The sequence below is a fragment of the Colias philodice genome, chromosome 6 (genome assembly GCF_061535455.1).
Source record: "Colias philodice isolate Cphi_HAF_F1 chromosome 6, ilColPhil1 Martin Lab GWU primary, whole genome shotgun sequence".
NCBI lineage: Eukaryota > Metazoa > Arthropoda > Insecta > Lepidoptera > Pieridae > Colias > Colias philodice.
In genome coordinates, this window is record NC_143091.1 from 2169749 (window position 1) to 2193851 (window position 24103).

Genomic DNA, 24103 nt, shown 5'->3' on the forward strand with positions numbered 1-24103 from the left:
GCATGAAGATTGTACATAGTAAACGGAATTTCTGTGGCAATTTCAATAATTCTGTTTTGGTGGACCTATTATAATAATAAAACCAAATCACTTAGTTTAATTTGAATCACACATTATTGAAAAATGCTTTAGTTTCAAATAATAAGTATAATTATATTACAAAAGAAAATTTTCAATCTTTTCAATAATCTTTGCTAAAATCATGGCTAAAATAAAACGTTTCTTTTACAAAGACATGTTTTGTTATCTATATTCTGATAAATAATCTTATTCTATTTTAGATTATCTGTTCATGTTTCATAACTTTATTCGATAACCTGCCCATATTTTTGACATCTGTCTTATTATTTCAATTTTCACATTACGTAAATCAGCGAGCAAAAATTTACAGCAAGGATCTAAAGAAAATGTTGAAAGTAGCGACTACGTTAAGGCTTGTTTCAAAGCAGGGTAAAAATGTTCGATTATTTGCCACAGCTGCAACGAAAAATGAAGCCTTGGTAAATGTTCCACCAACAAAGCTCACAGTTCTCGACAATGGGATCCGTGTCGCCTCCGAGGACTCTGGCTCGCCAACCGCTACCGTGGGGCTGTGGATAGATGCTGGTTCAAGGTATGAAACCTCTAAGAACAATGGAGTTGCCCACTTCCTTGAACACATGGCGTTCAAGGGAACCAGCAAAAGATCACAAACCGATCTGGAGTTGCTCGTAGAGAATATGGGCGCACACTTAAACGCTTACACATCTCGCGAGCAAACCGTATTTTACGCCAAATGCCTCGCCAACGACGTCCCAGCCGCCATTGAGATCCTTGCTGACATCATCCAGAACTCGTCGCTCGCTGAACCCGAAATCGAACGAGAACGTGGCGTCATCCTCCGCGAAATGCAAGACGTCGAAAGCAACTTGCAAGAGGTTGTATTCGATCATTTGCACGCCACTGCCTTCCAAGGTACTCCCCTAGGACAGACAATTCTTGGCCCCACCAAGAACATTAAGAAGATCTCAAAGGCTGATCTTCAACAGTACATCAAAACACACTACCAACCCACAAGAATAGTTCTCTCTGGAGCCGGTGGTGTTGAACACAACAAGCTTGTAGACCTCGCTAACAAGCATTTGGGTAGTTTGAAGAACACAGCATTGGATGTACCAGAATTGACTCCCTGCCGTTACACTGGATCTGAAATCAGAGTGCGTGATGACTCAATGCCATTGGCTCACATTGCTGTTGCTGTAGAAGGAGCTGGATGGACCGATGCTGATAACATTCCTCTCATGGTAGCAAACACTCTGATCGGTGCTTGGGACCGCTCCCAAGGAGGTGGTGCTAACAACGCCTCTTTCTTGGCCCAAGCTTCCTCCATTGAGAACTTGTGCCACAGCTTCCAATCATTCAACACTTGCTACAAGGACACCGGTCTGTGGGGCATCTACTTTGTATCTGAGCCGTTGAAAATTGAAGATATGTTGTACAATATCCAATCTGAATGGATGAAACTGTGCACATCAGTGACCGAGGGTGAAGTAGACAGGGCAAAGAACTTATTGAAGACCAACATGCTCCTTCAGCTTGATGGAACCACACCTGTTTGTGAGGACATTGGTCGCCAAATATTGTGTTATAATCGCCGTATTCCCATTCACGAGCTTGACGCGCGCATTGAGGCTGTAACCGTAGACAATGTCAAAGACGTATGCTACAAATATTTGTATGATCGCTGCCCTGTCATCGCTGCTGTAGGACCCACGGAAGCCCTTCCAGACTACAACAGAATCCGCTCTGGAATGTACTGGCTCAGAGTCTAAACCATTTAGTAGTGTACTTTAGTATCAATTTAAAATCAGTTAAGATTACATTAAACTTCTCGCCCAAACGTCTGTTGTTTTATTGTAATAAAACGCAATGTCTTTGGTGTACGTATTTATTGGTGAATAAGTTAAATAATTGTAAATAAATAAATCCATCGAATATTATCTTTTATTTTTGCATGAATACAATTCCATTTATAATTTAATAATAAAATTAAACATACAGTAACTATTCTTATGATAAAAATGCAATTATTTGTTACTACATAATAAAATTTCTTGATTGTCTTTATGTCTGACTAGTTGTAGGATTGCTGGCTATAGGTGGCTTGTCTTCCTTTTTTTCTGTAATACTGGTAACACTAGGTTTCCGAATGACACTAGTCGGCTTCTTTTTCCCATATGGCAATACTGGTTCATTGTGGCTGATAAGACTGGCAGATGATATGAACACTGACACTTGTTCAGGTGTAGGACAGGCTACGATAATGACGTCATCGTAGGAATAACCAGAATTCGTCAATAATTGCTCCAATTGTACGAAGTATCCAACGACATTGTTCTGAAAAGAATAAACTTTATGTAAGAAAGAGTATATGTTTGCCAAACAAAATGGTTTTTAAGGGCAAATTGCCAAGCTGAATGTCATGAAATATTGTGTAACATTTGGTCATAATGCTTTTTATGTGGAAACGTAACAAAACTTTATGGAATTATATTAACGATACGATTGAACATACAAGGCTTTTTAATTTTGAAGATAGGATATATTCTGTCCTAGAAATATAGCTGCATAAAATGCACAAAAAATAAAGGCTAGGGCTATTTTTTTTTCAATTATTATTGATGTAATTCTATCTTAAAATAGTTAACTATTACGACATATTTTTGAACTTTTAATATGTTCGAAATTAGCATTTACCCGTATAGGCCGGAAAAGTATGAACTCTGTTTCCTTATTAGCGAGATACAACTGCATGGACCGTTGAATCGGCGCTAAATGTGTTTTAATTCGTCTCTGAGCTTCTTGCACTATTACGGCAATTTGAGAAGCCGTTGCCCACGGTTGTACTTTGAGTTGCTCTGCTGGTTGAAAGGATTGAACCTGGGGAAAAGATAAATAAATTTAAAGATTTCAAATTCCTATCCTGATAGTTAGTAGTAGGTTATAGGTAATACGTAAGAAGTCATTGTGATAAAAGTTATAGTAGTTTACATTTGTATGTAAATCAAACTACATATGTATATAACTTTTTCCTGTACCTTTTTTAACCGACTTCAAAAAAAAGGAGGAGGTTATCAATTCGGCCGGTATGTTTTTTTTTTTTATGTATGTACACCGATTACTCCGTGGTTTCTGGACCGATTTACGTGATTCTTTTTTTGTTCGATGCGGGATGGTGTCGAATTGGTCCCATAAAAATTTTATTCGGATAGGCCCAGTAGTTTTTATTTTATGAGCATTTTTGTCTGTATTTGTAAATGTTGCAAGTGCAAGTTTGAAGTCGGTTGTTTTTAACGCAGTTATTGACTTGTTTAATATGTAACCAACAACTTCTATACTATTTTCCAAGTTAAAAAAATGTAGGACAATATAAACAACTAGGTACAAATATTTTTTACCCTTATTTTGAAAATAACTTTTCGCCATTATTTTTATATTTTTTGCCAAAAGTCATTTTAATTACCTTCTCAATAAACTCGATTAAAGGCCCGACCATAATTTCCGTAGCGTCCTTGATGAACATTTCACAGCAACTCTTCAACTGTCTGTCAACCTCCTTCCTCGAGTCAAGCAAATGCTCCCTAACCATTGGAGTACCTTCTAGAAGGAATTCCAATAACGCATTATTGCTATTCAGAGAGAAAATCTGTCGAGGACGCTGCATCAGACCGTATGCCGCATTCTTCATATTGCTAAAGTCTAGAGAAGTTTCTTTAATGACAAAATCCACTTGGAAAGGAGCAATTTGCTCTCGGAGTATCAAGAGATGTTTAATTTGGAACAATTCGCCGTCAATGCTTGTTTTCAACGCTGATATTTGGTTCGCCGCGTTGGAAACACTTTGCACGCAGAGGGAAATTGCTTCCTGGGCTAGGCCTTGGAAAACTCGCTTTTCCAGGCATCTGTATAGCCTGGATAGTGCTGCTAAAGTTCTGCGGACTCCTGGATACCACATTCCATGCAGGTCAGCTGGAGATGCTTGCGGTCGGCGTTGTGCTTCCACGTTAATGTTGGCTACTTCTTGAGAAGTCGTCGAAATGTCCGATATCATGGAGTTACGAGAGTCGCTCCGTTTGAGGCTTTGCTCTTGGAGGGACAAGGCGATTTGCTGAAACAAACAATTTGTTGTAGTCAAATTAATCGGAACAGGGGAGATAATGATATTGTAGAATTCTTTAAATATGAATATGAATAGGAGTTAACAATGTGTAGGGTACGATGACGTATTTATTCAAATTCTATTACATCCTACTTTTATTATAAATGCGAAAGTTTGTAAAAATGTATGGATGTTTTTTTAATTTCTGGACGTATTGGGGTGAAACTTTAAAGTAATAAAGGTAAAAAACACATGAGCTATATATTATACAGTAAATTTTGCCCGCTAGTTCGTCCGCGCAGCACAGCTAGCACGATTTGAAATGTGAAAGTAATTCTGTCTCTTTACACTTAAACCGCTGAACCGATTTCGATGAAACACACTACACCTGCATCATCTCCAGCTTGTCGGGGTAGGCGAGGTCCCCGGGCGCGGGGCGGTAGTGCAGCACGTCGGCCCGCAGCTGCACGTGCGCGCGGAACACGAGCCGCTCCTGCGTGTCCTGCAGCAGGCCGCGGGCCACTGCGCCCAGTGTTGCTAGAGACGCTGTTATATAGACCCCACCTGCATCATCTCCAGCTTGTCGGGGTAGGCGAGGTCCCCGGGCGCGGGGCGGTAGTGCAGCACGTCGGCCCGCAGCTGCACGTGCGCGCGGAACACGAGCCACTCCTGCGTGTCCTGCAGCAGGCCGCGGGCCACTGCGCCCAGTGTTGCTAGAGACGCTGTTATATAGACCCCACCTGCATCATCTCCAGCTTGTCGGGGTAGGCGAGGTCCCCGGGCGCGGGGCGGTAGTGCAGCACGTCGGCCCGCAGCTGCACGTGCGCGCGGAACACGAGCCGCTCCTGCGTGTCCTGCAGCAGGCCGCGGGCTACTGCGCCCAGTGTTGCTAGAGACGCTGTTATATAGACCCCACCTGCATCATCTCCAGCTTGTCGGGGTAGGCGAGGTCCCCGGGCGCGGGGCGGTAGTGCAGCACGTCGGCCCGCAGCTGCACGTGCGCGCGGAACACGAGCCGCTCCTGCGTGTCCTGCAGCAGGCCGCGGGCCACTGCGCCCAGTGTTGCTAGAGACGCTGTTATATAGACCCCACCTGCATCATCTCCAGCTTGTCGGGGTAGGCGAGGTCCCCGGGCGCGGGGCGGTAGTGCAGCACGTCGGCCCGCAGCTGCACGTGCGCGCGGAACACGAGCCGCTCCTGCGTGTCCTGCAGCAGGCCGCGGGCCACTGCGCCCAGTGTTGCTAGAGACGCTGTTATATAGACCCCACCTGCATCATCTCCAGCTTGTCGGGGTAGGCGAGGTCCCCGGGCGCGGGGCGGTAGTGCAGCACGTCGGCCCGCAGCTGCACGTGCGCGCGGAACACGAGCCGCTCCTGCGTGTCCTGCAGCAGGCCGCGGGCCACTGCGCCCAGTGTTGCTAGAGACGCTGTTATATAGACCCCACCTGCATCATCTCCAGCTTGTCGGGGTAGGCGAGGTCCCCGGGCGCGGGGCGGTAGTGCAGCACGTCGGCCCGCAGCTGCACGTGCGCGCGGAACACGAGCCGCTCCTGCGTGTCCTGCAGCAGGCCGCGGGCCACTGCGCCCAGTGTTGCTAGAGACGCTGTTATATAGACCCCACCTGCATCATCTCCAGCTTGTCGGGGTAGGCGAGGTCCCCGGGCGCGGGGCGGTAGTGCAGCACGTCGGCCCGCAGCTGCACGTGCGCGCGGAACACGAGCCGCTCCTGCGTGTCCTGCAGCAGGCCGCGGGCTACTGCGCCCAGTGTTGCTAGAGACGCTGTTATATAGACCCCACCTGCATCATCTCCAGCTTGTCGGGGTAGGCGAGGTCCCCGGGCGCGGGGCGGTAGTGCAGCACGTCGGCCCGCAGCTGCACGTGCGCGCGGAACACGAGCCGCTCCTGCGTGTCCTGCAGCAGGCCGCGGGCCACTGCGCCCAGTGTTGCTAGAGACGCTGTTATATAGACCCCACCTGCATCATCTCCAGCTTGTCGGGGTAGGCGAGGTCCCCGGGCGCGGGGCGGTAGTGCAGCACGTCGGCCCGCAGCTGCACGTGCGCGCGGAACACGAGCCGCTCCTGCGTGTCCTGCAGCAGGCCGCGGGCCACTGCGCCCAGTGCGGCTAGAGACGCTGTAATAGAACACGAATTAAAAAAAAATATTTAAAGTGAACATTTTTTTTTCGCTTTAGGCGCATTGAGAGATTTCAAGGTCGTCACGTCATGGAGTAAGGCGACGTTGAATCTTGCTACAGAAGTTTCACTTCTGACACATGTGCTCGGCACACATACTCTTTTAATAATTTGTTAAAATAATTAATTAATTAAATAAAAAAATTAAATAATCAAACAGAAACTTTATGTTTGATTGTTTTTTTGACAATATTGAAAACAAAAGAAATAAATTAACATTAATTCACTATTAGATAGTCCATTTATCGAGGAAGACCTACAGGAGCGGAGTAATAAGCGAATAAAACCGCGGGGCACAGCAAGTTTTCTAACTAAAATTCCTAACACCAAGCTATTTAATATTATCACGTTACTCACGATCGTTATTAACTTGTTCTTCAATAACTTCTACTTTTAATATGACGCTCAGTTCAGCGAGCGTCTCCAGGTGATTAATATGTATGATGTGCGGTCGTAGCGTCTCGTATAAACCGTTGCTGAGCGATTGGAGATATTCCCTAAAAGTATTACAAATTATTAGCAAACATGTTTTAATTAAGTAGTAAGTAAGATTTTCAAGCGATTTCAAAAGGAGATTCTTAATTCGACTGGAACCAGTTACTGTCTTCATTTATGGTATTTAAGCAATCTCAACCCTATAATATGTGCTATAAAAGGTAAATCAACAGGCGAAGGTGAAGGCAATTATAATAGGCATATGCATAGCGTCCTTAAGTTTATTAATATATCATTCACTTGAGAGCCGGAAATTCTTCGAAAATAATGGTCGGTAAAAACAAAGTTACATAAACAAGAATGGTCTATATATAACGTGCACGTGCAGTGCTAGAACGAAGTTACATAAACATCGATTTAACTCACTCTAAAGCCAGAGATGTCTTGGAAAAGAAGTGCTCATACAGCGCACACTCGTCCCTTAGGCCCTTCGCTCATGGAGCTACTCAAAAATGACTGAACTAATCAGTAATTACGATTACAAACCAGTTACAAATTGTATCTCGCATACAACGCTACTCAAGTTATAAGGTTTCAGTCACTTGTCAATGTTTGCTCGTTCATTTTTATCAAAAAAAAAACAAAGAAACTCGGGAAACCAGTAGCGTGGAGACCGGCACGACGCGTCGCGCGTGATTGGTTGCTAACGCGTTACTCACCAGTTAGTAACTAGTCGCGTCGTGTGCGAATCTCCATAGAACATGTATGGGCTGTGACGCTCATAGTCCAGGAGGAATCGGCGCATGAGTACCGAAAACTATTCCACCTCAATTTTTTTACGTGATCCTCTTCAAATTGCCCTACTGATGATATAAATGCATGTTGCCATGGGGCAACCCGGTGCCATATTGTTTAAACCGAAATTGTTTAAACAATTGCAAGGAATTGTTATTTTTCAACCGGACAAATTTTTTTTATATTTTTTATCGAAATACCAATAAAAAAGGTCCAATTACTTTTCACGATAAAGTTAATATTTTCAAAGATATGAATTTTTTAAGGTTTGAAAAATCTCAAATTTGGGTACTTTCGACCCATGAAAAATATATTTAAAAAAAAAATAATATATAAGTAATATTTTTTTTTCAATTCTCTATACAATAGTTAATAATATTGTTAATAGAGATTTAAGAAAATTTCATTGTTTATATCTGTTTTTTACCTTTATTATATTTGTTTTTTACCATTCCCAACTAATCTTAAAAAACCGTGTAATTGTAAGAAAGCCTGTAAAACCAAAGCTTGTTATTGTAAAAAAAATAATATAAGTTGCATACTTCTATGTGGTTGTGATTCAGAAGACTGTAAGAATATAATATATAAAAATAATATTGATAATAAATAAATACTTATTTTTAAATCTTGTTTTATTATTTCATACTTCTCCATCTATAACTTTCGTTTGAAGAAGTTATTCAATGTAATTAATAAGGTAAAAGACCTAGTTATTGACACTTTAAATTTTATTTTAGTTAAAAAAAAAACAAATCAATTCTAATAAATTAATAAATATAATTTTTGAATTAAAAATTTTAAGATCTTTGGTTTTTTGAGAACATTTCATTCTTTTAATTAAAATCAAATTGCGAGTGTCAAACAACTAGGCCAGTGTCAATAACTGGGTCTTTTACCTTACTTGCTGTTTCAATAACAAAAAAGTAATATAAACTGACAAAAAAGTAATTTTAATTACATGTTTCAATTTATGCTTAAATAACTTTAAAAAAATTGATTTCAGAAAAAAATATATAAGAAACAAATTGTAGACAATTTAATTATTAATAAGATTGCTCTCTTTAGAAATCTTGATAAAGTTGATAGTTTTTAAGATAAATGATAAATAATGATTCAAGACACAGAGAGGCCGATGCAGCGCATGAGTAAGAGAGAGACGGCGATACTTAAAGGTAAGCGGCGCGTACTTGTGAGCGCGCGAAGTTAACAATTAAAAAACAGATATAAACAATGAAATTTTCTTAAATCTCTATTAACAATATTATTAACTATTGTATAGAGAATTGAAAAAAAAATATTACTTATATATTATTTTTTTTTTAAATATATTTTTCATGGGTCGAAAGTACCCAAATTTGAGATTTTTCAAACCTTAAAAAATTCATATCTTTGAAAATATTAACTTTATCGTGAAAAGTAATTGGACCTTTTTTATTGGTATTTCGATAAAAAATATAAAAAAAATTTGTCCGGTTGAAAAATAACAATTCCTTGCAATTGTTTAAACAATTTCGGTTTAAACAATATGGCACCGGGTTGCCCCATGGCAACATGCATTTATATCATCAGTAGGGCAATTTGAAGAGGATCACGTAAAAAAATTGAGGTGGAATAGTTTTCGGTACTCATGCGCCGATTCCTCCTGGACTATCAGGCAACTCGTTAGTAATTTGAGTTTGTGACTAGTTCTTTTTGAGTAGCTCCATGAGCGAAGGGCCTTACAGCTAGCGCCAGTAAGGAGCACGCAGCTCGCGGCATAGCGCAGTGGTCGCGCTTAATGGCCGCCCGTAATCACCCCCCTATATTGATGAAACTAGTAACTTTACTAGCCATTTAACTTACTCTAAAGCCGGAGATGTCTTGGAGAAGAAGTGCTCATACAGCGCACACTCGTCCCTTACAGCTAGCGCCAGTAAGGAGCAAGCAGCTCGCAGCATAGCACAGTGATCCCGCGCGTGCTTGCTGCCAGCTACAGCCAGCGCGCCGGCTGTTGGCCCGCCGGCTACGCGCTGTCTGCGTATTGCGTATTCCCGCTGTATGTCTGAGAGGAGAGCCGCGTAGCTGAAAGAGATTTATTTTGTTTGTCGTGACAGCAATGCTATGTTTAGTTTAAAAAAGGTGATTTTATAAATTTTGTGGTATAAAATCAAGTTGAATACTAAAAACTACAAAACAAAATTCACTCATGTCCCAATTATTTCCACAATAATAATAAACATTAAAATTCATAACAACATTAACTTTCTTTATAAAAACCCTATAATGCATAAGTAAGTATGTGTAATGTGAATTGCAAAATAAAGACAATTTTTATTAGTATTTCACTGTAACTTATATCCTAAGCTACTATCATATTTTAAAAGAAGATATCAAACAAAACTTATTGAACAATGAGGTATTTGATTGAAGTTTTATTAATATTGTTACGTTTGTTACCATATTTTTAATAATGTCCAATTATGAGGTACTTTGAATTAGAGTGGATAGTTTTTAAGTGATGCATTGACAAAAAGAAGCAATCCTTAGCACTTACAAAATGTATGTACGATGTACTTAATTTATAAAATATATTAATATACCTACATTATAAAAAATCGATATAAACTTGTTTTATATTAGCAAAGTTGCAAAAGGAACAGGTCTGATTGTATTGGTCGGGCTGATACTGAGCGTCCACTCCCGGCCGCTATCCCACTACTGCCCGATACGGGGACTTTTGGCTGCTGGGTTTCCCCCCTGGCCCGGTTCGCCCCTCCTTAGTTAACCTGCACCCCCCAGACTCCTCCGGGGGGTCCATATTAATACCAGGCTTAGTGTGGACGTCCAGTCAACATGGACCACACAGCACCAGGACTCCCGACCTCAAACCATCCTCCGAGCCCGACCTCCGAGTAGCCGGATTACAGGAGACGCCACGCTCCCAGTCGAAGTACATAGCGAAATAGTGAAATGTAACATACAAATGAACGTGCGTTCAAATCTCACTCGGACACGAATTATTTCCTTACTATTTTAAGCATTTTTTTATTTTTTATTTTTGATAAAATAATAATTTAAAATTAAAATGTATTCTTATTTTATATTGGATATTATGCACAAATTTTTTGTTCAATATTTTTTTCATAGTTTGTAAGCGCCCTCTATATCATATTTAGCACACTAATTCGAAGTCTGTAAGTACACTTGATGTTGTTTGCATTTAGCGATAGAGGGCGTGAATGCAGTTATTATTTCAATGATCGTGAATTGTTTGCTGCTTGAGTTTAAAAAAAAATTATCCATAACTAATCACAAAAAATTTGTTAATTTAACAAAAATAATAAAAATACAAAAATTTTTTTTGCAGGTTGACTAGATGTTTAACTTTTGCAGTAAAACAGATCAAATATACCACAGCACACAAGACATCCAAAATCCACATTCAAATTTTAACAATTTCTACAAATAAAATACTAACTCTTCATTGACCTCCGCTCGTTTCTCAATTTCCCCGATAACCATTTTCAACTTAGGTGCGACGGCTTGAAACTTGCCGAAGTAAACAGCATATGCCATATCTATTTGTTCACTATCGTGTGGTTCTTCAGGCGAAAGCACTTGTTCTGTAGCCATGTTCAAGACGTGGTTCACATAGCTACGTATGAGCGACATAGCGCGACTTTGCAAGTGACGGTACTTTACTGTGTACGAGTGCGCTTCTTTGAAAGTGCTCTGTGAATAAATAACATATAAATTATAAAAAAATAAATAATATGATAGAACATAAATTTTGTAGTTTATTTTATTTGTATTTTTTAATTGTTTTTTCATATTTTGTATTTATTCGTAAAAAAATTGTGTGTCACATATTTTTTGCTATACACATTACATTAATTTTGTGGAAATGTAGTTAAGGTTGATGTTCCGACCGTCCCTCCATACATTTTTGATTACCTCTAAACACTTAACACAGACACTATTTCTTTAAAACTAATCATTTTATCACTTCTCTATAATGAAATGTGTGCGCGTTCGACCTTTTTAATCAATAATTTACAATATTTACTTAGAAAAACAACAGTAAAATACCGGAAAAATTTGACACTTCTACAGTAGTGTGCGTGACTTTTGCCAAGCGAAACACGACATAAAGCACGACATCTAGCGCATAGACTATATACTTATTACAGATCTAGCGCGTCAATGTCTAAACGAAAGGCGATGTTTAGACATTGACGCGCTAGATGTCGTGCATTCGCGTTCGTTATCTTATGCATAATGAGCATAATTCTAATAAATCAAAGTTCTGTGTAAAAATTGAGTAATTTCATTTCCAATCGTTCAAAGAAAATAACAATAAAATAAAATAAAACTAATGACCTTAGAAACTATGTTTTTTTTTATTTATTACTCATTATTGTTCGTCCGTCGTAGGTCTGTAAACTGTATTGTACACTGAAGGTAAATGGTACTGTAGGTACTTTAGTTCGGCGTCGTCGCTCGTCGGCTTGATATAAAATTACATTCTTGATTTCATTGACACGCGCTATGATTTGCGCGCGGAATTTCTTGTGTTGTGAATTTATTTTTGTATGCTATGCATTTTAATTGATTCAAATTGCAATGTTTCTCTAGTATGCATTTGAGACTATATTGTAAATTGTAATAATTGATCGTGGGTATAGTAATTAATTATTCTAATAACGCAATTAGTAATATATGTATTTTCGGTGGGATTCAAAACAAAAAATTGGCCCGTGATTTTTATGAAATTTCACCACATTGCAAATCACATCAATCATAGTTCATACACATGTATGACGAAAGTGATTAGTATTGTGGCTAACATTGACTCATCAGTTCATCACTGAAACCAGTGATAAATCAGTACCTATATCATATTGTGTTTGAATATTTTTAAACAATGATATAAGTATACAATTATTATAAATCGGTAAACTATCAAAGTAATCACAAACTTGCAAACATTGGTAAAATGTCCAGTAGTTTATGAGCCTATTCATTACAATCAAACAATCAAACAAAGTTTTCCTCTTTATAATATTAGTGTAGACAAACACTATGAATACGATCACGAATGCAAATTCGGGGATTTTCTAATTATTGCTAAATAATAATTGAATTCGTTTTGAAATACTCTATAATTTTTAGTGTATAAATAGACATTTATAATGTGGTGCTCATTTTTTTTGTACTGCTAACGCTATTGTAGGTACCTATTTTCGTTGTTTTATTTCAAGTGAACACGGCCATACAATTTTGTCACGAGCCGCCTATGATTGTAGGTACTTTTGTTAGGCTCCTTCGTCGTCCGCGTCGGCTCGAAAGTTCTTGATTTCATTGTCACGCGCTATGATTTGCGCGCGGATTTTCTTGTGTTGTGAATTTATTTTTGTATTATTATTATTTTTTATTTATTTTTTTATTTTATTGATTCAAATAAAATATTTCACTAGTATGCATTTGAGACTATATTGTATTATGTATAATTTATCGTAGGTATAGTTATTCTTATAACGCAGTTATATTTTCGGTGGGACAATTTGACCCGTGATTTTTCTGAAATATCACCACGTTGCAAATCACATCAATCATACACACGTATGACGAAAGTATAGTGGCTATAATTGACTCATCAGTTCATCACTGAAACCAGTGATAAATCAGTACATATATCATATTTTATTGTGTTTGAATATTTTTTAAACAACGATATATACAATATTATTATAAATCGGTAAACTACCAAAGTACTTCCGAATTTTCAGACAGACAAACAAGTAGTTTGAACACGCAGTTTTCTTATACTAGTAGCAAAAATCAAAACCATAATATTATGTTTCCCTACTATATTTTACTAAAAGTCGAGTGCGTCGAAATCGTAAATAATAATATGTTTTTCACCTTCCTGGTTATTTTCCCATAGTAAATAGTGTTTTAGGTTTGTTGTTGTAGGTAGGAATAATAATAATTATTCTTACATGTTGGTTATGAAATGTATATTGAAATAATTTACTTTTACAAATCATTAGTGATATAAGTTTTGAGTGAAAATGCTCGGATCAGCATAATATTATATGGTACTTCAAATACATGTTTTGATAAAAAAAACAATAGTGTAATAAAATAAAACTGCGTTTTATTGTAATCAATGTTGACAATTTTAAATTCCAAAATTATTGATCAATAAAATAGTTTACACCAACAAATATAACTTTTATTTTTATAACAATCGTTCTGAATAATATAAACCGTAGCAGGTGGCGTTTTGAAGTTCTGTCTACTCATACAGAAAAATGGAAAACTTGTTTTTTTTGTAAACAATTTATTACTCATGTTGTTTGGCAACTCGAAGCGTGGTCGTCCGTCGTAGGTACTTTTGTTCGGCGTCGCGTCGTCGTCCGCGTCGGCTTGATATAAAACATTCTTGATTTCATTGACACGCGCTATGATTTGCGCGCGGAATTTCTTGTGTTGTGAATTTATTTTTGTATGCTATGCATTTTAATTGAATCAAATTGCAATATTTCTCTAGTATGCATTTGAGACTATATTGTAATAATTGATCGTGGGTAGGTATAGTAATTAATTATTCTAATAACGCAATTATATTTTCGGTGGGATTCAAAACAAAAAATTGGCCCGTGATTTTTATGAAATTTCACCACATTGCAAATTATATATTATACAATTACAATTACAATTATTATAAATCGGTAAACTATCAAAGTAATTACAAACTTGCAAAATATGCTTTTCCGAATTTTCAGACAGACACACAATTTTATTAGTTTGTTTTAGCAAAGTAGGTACCTATACCTATACGCTTACGTCGCGCGTCGCGTCGTCGAAAACGGTGCGCCCAGAAACAAACATACTTACCTAATTCAGTTACAATCCTTTTTTTGTTCCGTAATTTATTGTATTTATTCTAATACGATTTTTTTTATTCGTCGGCCAGTTCTACTAGGTATAAAAAGATAAAATTGAAATATAATTATTGTAGCGACAGCCATATTATGTTACTATGTTTTCGTAAATATGTTTTTCACCTTCCTGGTTATTTTCACATAATCTTATCTTATATATAAAAATGAATCGCAAAATGTGTTGGTAAGCGCATAACTCGAGAACGGCTGAACCGATTTCGATCATTCTTTTTTTATTATATTCCTTGAAGTACGAGGATGGTTTTTATGTAGAGAAAACGTAAATATTATGTACCACGGGCGAAGCCGGGGCGGACCGCTAGTATATATATATATAAATGAATCGCAAAATGTGTTGGTAAGCGCATAACTCGAGAACGGCTGAACCGATTTCGATAATTCTTTTTTTATTATATTCCTTGAAGTACGAGGATGGTTCTTATGTAGAGAAAACGTAAACATGTACCACGGGCGAAGCCGGGGCGGACCGCTAGTCTTATATATAAAAATGAATCGCAAAATGTGTTGGTAAGCGCATAACTCGAGAACGGCTGAACCGATTTCGATAATTCTTTTTTTATTATATCCCTTGAAGTACGAGGATGGTTCTTATAGCTAGAGAGCTAGTTAGTTTAGTTTTAGTGCAGTGGCAGTGTAAATGTTGTTGTTGAGGTTATGTAAATTTAACACTTTAGTTAACTACCAAGATATAAAGAAATGAGGATAGGACACAATAACTATTGGTTGAGGTATTTATAAACTCATAATATACTTTTAAAAAAATCACGTTTTAATAAATTTCTAGAATTAAATTAGAACAGCTGATTCAAAATAGCCTAAAAAATCTTAATAATAATAATTACGCTTCACAGCAAGAAGAAATGTACCATATGTACCCGCACAAAGTCGATATTGTGTTGCCTACCGTTCGACTCAATGGCTAGGGTTGTAACTACCTTTAATAATTATTACCAAACTAATAAACCGAGTGATGCGAAATAACCATAATTCTTTTAGAGTTTGATAAAATGATCAGGCAGGTATTTTCTTTAATCCTCTGAATTCTCGGTTACTAAATTGTATCGTTGAAATTATTCTTAATCGCGTAAATTTAATAAATAATCATATGGAAAACACTTTTCATTTGTTTTTTTACTTTCACGCCCAACTACTATACAATAATTACGTTGTTTCGGTATTTTGACGAGAAAACGCAGGAAACATCCGTTGTATCATTTTAGATAGATTGTATATTTTGTATCTGTAGAATTGAAATCAAAGCTATGTATATGTTGTCTCCATTCTTTTCTTATCGGATTGTTGATCCCAATGCGAATGCGTCACTTAAATTTTATAAAAGACAATTAAGAACATCAAAAATAAAGTGATACGTAAATATTTCACAGTGCAATATATTATGTAATTAATAATAATTATATATTTATGAAAAAATAATTACATCAGATTTAATAATAGCAATTGTTTTGAATGTACATAATATGAATAAATGATTACATCATAATAGTAATAATCACAATTGTTTTATTTCCCATTTGTTGCAACCCTAGCATATTTTCATGTAGCAGCAGAAGTACCTACACTGGCGGCGCGGCGGCATCGTGCGACATCAAAGGCATTGCCTTACTAGGTAAGTTTATAATGACTCATTTCTTTTATTATATAATTTACGTTTTACTTTTACAGAATCCGATTCAATGGATTATGAAGACGAGTCACACAACGCCATACGATAGTGATGATGAATGAACATTTCAATAAATGCATGCGTGTTTTTTTATGTTGTTTTGTAATTGTTAATTGTTTCTTAAATAAAGAAATAAACTAAATATTTAAATGATGATTTGTTATTTGCAACACAACTTTATATTTGAGATTCTTTACAAATGTATATTTAGTTTTGTATCATCAAATTTATAAATTTTATTCCATAGTTTTCAAAATTAAATGTAAATGACCATAAAAACATTAATAAAGTAAATCATTGATGTAAGGTCAGGGAACGTAATACATATATACATCTGACCATGTAGAAGCTAAGTCTTGTTGACTGCTGAAGTCTGTAAAGTTTTGTTGTCTGCTGAAGTCTGTACGCAATGAAAATGTCTGCCGTTTCGAAAATAAGTTTTTAAGACCCTAATAAATAAAATATATGAATGGCAGATCTGGTCAAATACTTTCAAAATTGTATTTTTTTCAGCACTTTCATAAGTGTCTGCCAGAATGTTATCCGCGTGATAATGGTCTGCCATTGTTATTTTCCGATAGTAATAATAATCTATTTTCAAATATCAAAATGGCAGACGTGGTCAAATGGTTTCAAAGTTCGCCAAAAATTTCCACCTGTCTTACCTAAGCGCGCGCCCCGTCCACCACTCTGGGCTTAGTGACTCCTCATCTCATGTATAGTAGGTATAGGGGAATCAACACACAAAAATCCAGGTCTGGTCAAATACATACAGGTAGCTTTGCGCTAGCTCTCTAGCTATTACTTCTTATGGAGAGAAAACGTAAACATGTACCACGGGCGAAGCCGGGGCGGACCGCTAGTAAATAATAAAATAATAAATAGTGTATTAGATTTGTTATTGTATCTTGTATACCTACGAATAATTATTCTTACGTCTTGTTGGGAAATGTTCAAATACCTACCTATTGAAATAATTTACTGTTACAAATCATTAGTGTTATTAGTTTTGAGTGAATAGGCATGGATCAGAAATTCAGAATATAATATGCTACTAACTACTCAAATACATACATGTTTACACAACAAACACCACTGACCTCTATAACTATAAGTTATAGAGGTCAGTGACCGTCAGTGACAAACACTATGGATACCTACGCTCGCGAATGCAAATTCGGTGATTTACTAATTATTGATACCTAGTCATTGAATTCGTTTTGAAATAGCCTGTACTTTGTAATTTTTAGTGTTATAGACATTTATAAAATGTGGTGCTCATTTTTTTGTAATAAATCATCCCGAACGCTATTGTATTTTCGTTGTTTTATTTCAAGTGAACACCTATACAATTTTGTCACGAGCCGCCTCTGGCCTCTGGGTGAAATAAACAAGTCAAATGATTTTTGTTCTAATTGTATTTTGGTAGTAGTTTGTTTAGAATTTACATTACCATTGTTTAATTTTTATTTTGTATTTGCAGTAAAATAAAAAGATGAAAAACTTCATTAGGTATATTGTACGACACCTCACTCTGAATCGCGCTAGCGAAATTTTTTCTTTACAGAGCACATATACAACTTTCGGACAATCTTCATTGAGGCCGGCCGGCAAATCGAGTATGTCGAGAAACTTCACTTATTCGATGGAGGTATTCTACCTTCCTTCCTCCACAGTTGTGGGACCCCGACGTGCATTGAACACGCAGCTTTCTGATACTAGTAGCTAAAATCAAAACCACAGATATGTCTGTGATCAAAACCATAATAATATTTTTACCTATTATTTTACTAAAAGTCGAGTGCATCGAAATCGTAAATATGTTTTTCACCTTCCTGGTTTTTTTTCCATAGTAAATAGTGTTTTTGATTTGTTGTTGTATGAATAATTATTCTTACTTGTTGGTTATGAAATGTATTTTGAAATAATTTACTTTTACAAATCATTAGTGATATTAGTTTTGAGTGAAAATGCTTGGATCAGCATAATATCATATTTGCTACTTCAAATACATGTTTTGATAAAAAAAAAACAATAGTGTAATGTAGGTAATAAAATAAAACTGCGTTTTATTGTAGGTAATCAATTTTGACATTATTTATTTCCCAAAATTACAATAAAATAGTTTACGCCAACAAATATAACTTTTATTTTTATAACAATCCTACTTCCTACTAATGCGAAAGTTCATACATGTTTCAAAAGAAAAACTTTTACTTTTACTATTATTTCAATTTATCCGGTTTAATTAAGACTTAATATTGATACATATGATCATTATAAATACAAATAGGAATTAACAATATAACGAATACGTGGCACAACTAAAATTTTACCGATACCACCCGTGGTCATTCTCCTTTGTGGGTCATTTGTAACAGGATGGCGGTTCTACAGCGAAAAAAGAAAAATGATGGTCAGAACGCTGATACCGGATACCTTAAGATACTGTAATATAAAATATTACTAGATTAGATAAAATATTATAGGTAGTATCTTCACCGTGTGTGACGCGCTTTACATTCACGCCATCTAGAGTTAAATCTTTATCATTTTTGTATACGTCTGTGTGTGTAAACGACCCTGTATGCAATGACAGATGTTAAAACGCATAATTTTACCGAATTGGGTGGATTTTAAGGCAATGATATAACATATTTCAATAAAATATAATATTCAGTAACCGCCATGACTATTCCTAGGTTTGATGACTATTCCAATTACGCAAAAACTCAAATAAACTAGAAATGTAGAATTCAGCGCCATCTAGCGGGATATTGGCTGGGAACAGATCGTTGCAATCACCTTAACAAATAACTATTCAACAAAATATTATTTTTCTGATTAGTTTAATGATTTAAGGATGATAGAAAAAAGAAAAAGCAAGAATTTAGATATTGCTGGTTGCAAATGCACAAAATAACTGCCTACAACTTTTTGTATCCCTTCAGATTTTTTTCTATACACTAACAACAATTAAAATATCTCTAATTTTACATAAATTCGTATTCTTACTCACATTAGCCCTCATATACTCCAAACACTCGTCTATTTTGGACAGCACATTGAAGAATGTATCACTATTCACAGACATGGTTGGACTGTTGAGTCGCTGGGAAAGGTGCTCCACTTGTGTGAAATAGTGCAACTTCTGCTTTATATTATCGCCTGGAATTTAGTTGTACAAATAATCAAACAAATATTTATTGAATTTTTTGTGTTAATGTTGACTATTATTGTTAAAGGTAGCGTAATTGAGTGCCTTAGCTTTAAAATAAAATATATTACAGATTTAATACATAAAAATCTGTATTAATTGATTTTACATTTGAGTATTACGGCATGAATTAATTTAAATATGAAATGATTTTTCTCTGACTATTGATGAAGCCAAAAGAGATTTCTTATATAATAGACATGTTGTGACTTCTATTTTCCCACATTATATTTTATTCAACATAGGTATCTAATTGGTAAAAAGCAGTTTAAGTATCTTGATTTTTCATTTCCTTCAAGTAATGCTAATATTTTGATAATTTAATTCCTGGATAACTTATATTCTTTGAGTAAGTTATACATACCAATACCAGAGAGCTTATTCTGATCGGCCAGCAGTTGTTCACTCATGGTGTGAAGGGCATTTGTTTTGTTGGAAACAAGATTGTACTCATCAGACAGTTTGTCTAAATTTGATAATGTAGCCGCTATCTATAAAAACATTTATAAGGACCATAAGAAAAATCTTAAACCTTTCCTGAATTTTTTAGATAAGCCATTATATATTTGTTATTTTAAAAATAATTTACTAGGAAACTAGGTATAATTATAGGATTTTTATGAGTGGGAGTCTATTTTATAGCTATAGTATTAATTTTTTTATGGTTACTTTATGATGTGTATGATCGCAATACTTAGTTGATTAATTAAAATGTAGTATTTTACTGTTTTTTATGGTTTACGGAAATTTCAATTCAAATATTATATTAACCCTTAAAGTCGCAAGGTATATGATGTGAATAAAACCAAAAAATATGAGTTTAATTTGTTTATTACTTATAAAAAAGACATAGTTATGACAATAAAAAAAATTACAATATTGTATTTTTGGAAAAATCATATGTATAGAATACCATACAATGCTACTCCTAGTACAAACTGACTATTTTTGACAATGTATAGTATACTAGACATTGTGCTTTTTATTGTTTCGTATGATAAGCCAAAAAACAGTTCCTATTTTTAACATAGCACAAATGTACTTTGCATTTTGTGCACATAGTACTGGCTTGACCAATTTTACAGTATTTACACCGCTGATAACCGGTCAGCTGTGGCCAGTGATCAAATTTGTCATATCGTACTTGGTCACTAGGCCTCTCGGCTACCGGTTTCTTTATTTTATTTTTCTCCGATACAGATTCTACATTTCTTACAGCAACTTCTCTATCTCTCTTCAACAGTCCCATAAAAACTTCATACCTAAATTTTTTCAAATGGTCTTTCTTCCTCATGACATTCCCCATTTTGTCGTGTCTACGACGCAATAACCACCCGTTATTTATGCATATATCTAAAAGTTGGGAAAAGATGTTCATATACCAACGGTGGGATTTGATGCCAGTGCGATAGAGTGCTATCAACATATCCGCTAAGTTGACTCCACCCATATGGCGGTTGTAGTGCTTTACTACTTGTGGACAGGTGACATCTACTCGAGTTTTAGACTCTTTACTGAACCTTTTAATTTTTTATAATGTGTGCGCATCTACGTAAGAACCACTTACTATACTGAGTTTGTTTTTGTTGCAATCTACTTGGCTGAATGCTCCTCTTCCTTTTTTTTTTCAGGGTCTTATCTGTAAGTAATTTGCCAGTAGCATCTTTCAATCTATTCTGTCGTATGGTTCCCAAGCCCGTATTCGGGGGAATTCCCAAGCTTCATAATTACATTGGGAGGGACTTGGAAACACGTCTTCATCAAGGACCGGCGTAAGAGCAGCTTGAAATTGATCTTGAACTAAAACGGAAGATTCTATCCTCTCGGTCAATTTCGTTATCGGTAAAGTCTGTGTGATCAGAACTTTCACAAATGTTGAGTCTCTCAAATGAAGCATCTAATGAAGGCGCAGGTGAGCTTTGCGGAGTTTTACATTCGTCGTCACTACTGGATCCATCGCTAGCATCTGACCCAGCATCTCTTGCGGGGACTAACGCTAAAATTCGTTTGGTCCTTTCATTGGAAGCAGTCTAAAACAAAGCAAAAATAGCAGTCATGCAAACCACAACCATAAACAATAAAACCGATGTAAAATAAATAAAATACAGTGCGTATAATTTTTGATTTTACGTATAAATTTACATATAAATATAATATACATTGTCGTCTCTTCAGTAGCAGTGTATATTATTCTATACATAACAAAAAAATGTTAGATCTGTGCTATGGTAGCGATGTATAGTATGCTATACATAGAAAGAAAACGTTAAAAAAAATGCATAATACCGTGCACAGCCCTTTATTTATGCAATAAACCTTTAGAATAACACTTTGGCAAGCCATACTTTTCAACAAACACCCATAAATAGCGTTCAAAACATTTTTAATTTTTAAATCTTACCTTGGAAGAAACTGGCGGACGCATCATGTCGGTTATTTTTCACCAATTATTCGAAATTGACATTGAAAGCCACAGTTTTTAGTTATTGACAGTTGAAGAAACGTTCAAAAATATCAAATTGCTCAAAAAACGGATTCTACAACCATAAATAAATCTAGTAGAATTTTTGAAAGTATGATGTATAGTATTATATACGAAGTGACTTTAAGGGTTAAATAGGTATGAAAGAATGTTTTTCCCAAACCTGGTCAGTTAAATTTACACATTCATTTTTCCTTTCTTCTAATTGTTTGTAATATGCTTCATAAGGGGCATCACTGGCCTTTGTACTTTGCTCACTCAAGTTTTCATAAAACTCCAAGAAATCGTACATTGTATTGACTTGCAGTACATTTGTGGTGTCCGAAGTTTCATTTGGTGGAGATTCCTATAAAGTAAAAAATGTTTTATGATAACTTTTAAATATTCATAGTTATTATGTGGCTCATCATAAAATTGAATCAATTAATAATAGAAGTGATGAATATCATCAATTATTACACTAGCGTATATGTATATAAATACATAAAATCAAATGGAAAGTGTTTTTTAATTAGAATCCACTTGAAGTTTCTCAGACATTGGAATGCTTTGGTGAATTACATTTTTATGACTTTTATACCGACATCAATAATAAACACAATGATAAAGATAATTTATAAAATTTACTTGAGAATCCTCCTCTAAAACACCATCACTTTGTATCAAGGTTTCTAAGTCCAGTATAGCTTCTCTTTGCGAAGAAGTTAGTGGCGCCAATGGGTTCTCTGCAGCTTCCCATAACAGCAATTTGCTTTGTATTTCTTTTAAAGTCATAGTATCCATATTACAATTTATTGTTAACTTATTCCCGTATAAAATCAGATAAACATTATTTACAAGTTCACAACATGAATGCGAACAACACATCAACATTCGATTCTGACTTTGACATTTCGTGACAGCTGACATTTTCAGTTCTGACAAGTGGCGTTCTGATTGCCGAACACACACAACCACATTTGTTGAAATTTAAAAAACACATTTAAACACCAGTGCAAACTTAGCACCCCATCTATGGAATTTTGGGTCGAAAATGACCTTGATCGTTAGGTCCCCGTTAGGTCCTTTAAGGTCCACCAATTTTTTCGTTAGGTCCCCTTTAGTTTTTTTTTAAATAATTTTTTAAATTTTAGGTATAAAAAAATTACACTTTAGCACCCCATCCATAGAATTTTGGGTCAAAAATGACCTTAATCTATAGGTCTTCGTTAGGTCCTATAAGGTCCCACAATTTTTTCGTTAGGTCCCCTTTAGTTTTTTTTTAAATATTTTTTTTTTAATTTTGGGTATAAAAAAATTACACTTTAGCACCTCATCCATATCAAAATTGGCGAATTTTATCAAAATCGTATTCTTTACCGTTAGGTCCGTATAGGTCCATCATTGAAATTGTTAAATTATTTATTTTATTAAAATCTATATATTTATAAGAAAGTCGTGTTAGTTACTCCACTTATAACTCAAGAACGGCTGAACCGATTTAGCTGAAAATTGGCAGGGAGGTAGTTTAGAGCCAGGAGAAGGATATAGGATACTAAATATGTACCACGGGCGAAGCCGGGGCACTAGTTATAAAATAATTGAAACCTGCGCATGCGCCTTAGAGCATTAAGACATGCGCACATCATACATAAACAGCGCGAAATTTAAATTGGTATCGTTTCATTTATTAAATCAATAAATAAATCTATACTAGTCACGTCTGGTTCGAAAGATGAGACTGGCTTTTTATTTCGAAAATTTATTTGGCAACACTTAACAGTTAACTGTCATTAAAACCTGAGTTGTTGATGTGTCAAAGCTTGTCAAAGTGATTTTATTTTCTGCGATTTTAGCTTAGGATTTTAGTGATTTCTAATAATTGAAAACTGAGTTGAAAACATGACGAAAACTTTAAACTATGATTAATAAATTTAAAAAGAAACAATTTGAAAGAGATGTAGTTTTCAAGGAAAAACACACAGTGTGACTTGATATTTTGATACTTTTCATCTTGATTGCATTGCACATTATATGATTTGTTTAATATTATTATTATTATTTTGCATGGATGATACCAGTAATCCAGATATAAACTATTAAAGCAACAATATAAAATTGAACGATCTGTCCGTTCAAAATGTTTAAAGACACAAAATCAGTATCTCAACGAGATTTCTTCTATGACCGAACCATGTTATTCATGTTGAAGAGCAGTACAAAAAAAACAAG

The 24103-nt window shown here is 35.9% G+C and overlaps 2 protein-coding genes and 1 non-coding gene across 3 annotated transcripts; 1 reads left to right on the top strand and 2 right to left on the bottom strand.

The window, feature by feature from the left end:
- Window positions 1-322: 322 nt before the first annotated feature.
- Window positions 323-1974, top strand: UQCR-C1 (Ubiquinol-cytochrome c reductase core protein 1). The gene has a single exon (XM_089696038.1). It carries the CDS (start codon window positions 408-410, stop codon window positions 1809-1811), a length of 1404 nt encoding a protein of 467 aa, XP_089552164.1. The 5' UTR covers window positions 323-407; the 3' UTR covers window positions 1812-1974.
- Cog3 (conserved oligomeric Golgi complex subunit 3) lies at window positions 1970-22764 on the bottom strand. The gene is made up of 11 exons (XM_089696039.1): window positions 22520-22764; window positions 22056-22238; window positions 19775-19901; window positions 19213-19361; window positions 11017-11270; window positions 9402-9620; window positions 6687-6826; window positions 6111-6268; window positions 3503-4147; window positions 2737-2919; window positions 1970-2376 (listed from the first exon to the last, which is right to left on the bottom strand). The coding sequence occupies exons 1-11, from the start codon at window positions 22757-22759 to the stop codon at window positions 2104-2106; spliced, it is 2571 nt and encodes an 856-aa protein (XP_089552165.1). The 5' UTR covers window positions 22760-22764; the 3' UTR covers window positions 1970-2103.
- On the bottom strand, window positions 10189-10484 carry LOC149487521 (signal recognition particle RNA). The gene has a single exon (XR_016315813.1).
- Window positions 22765-24103: the final 1339 nt, after the last annotated feature.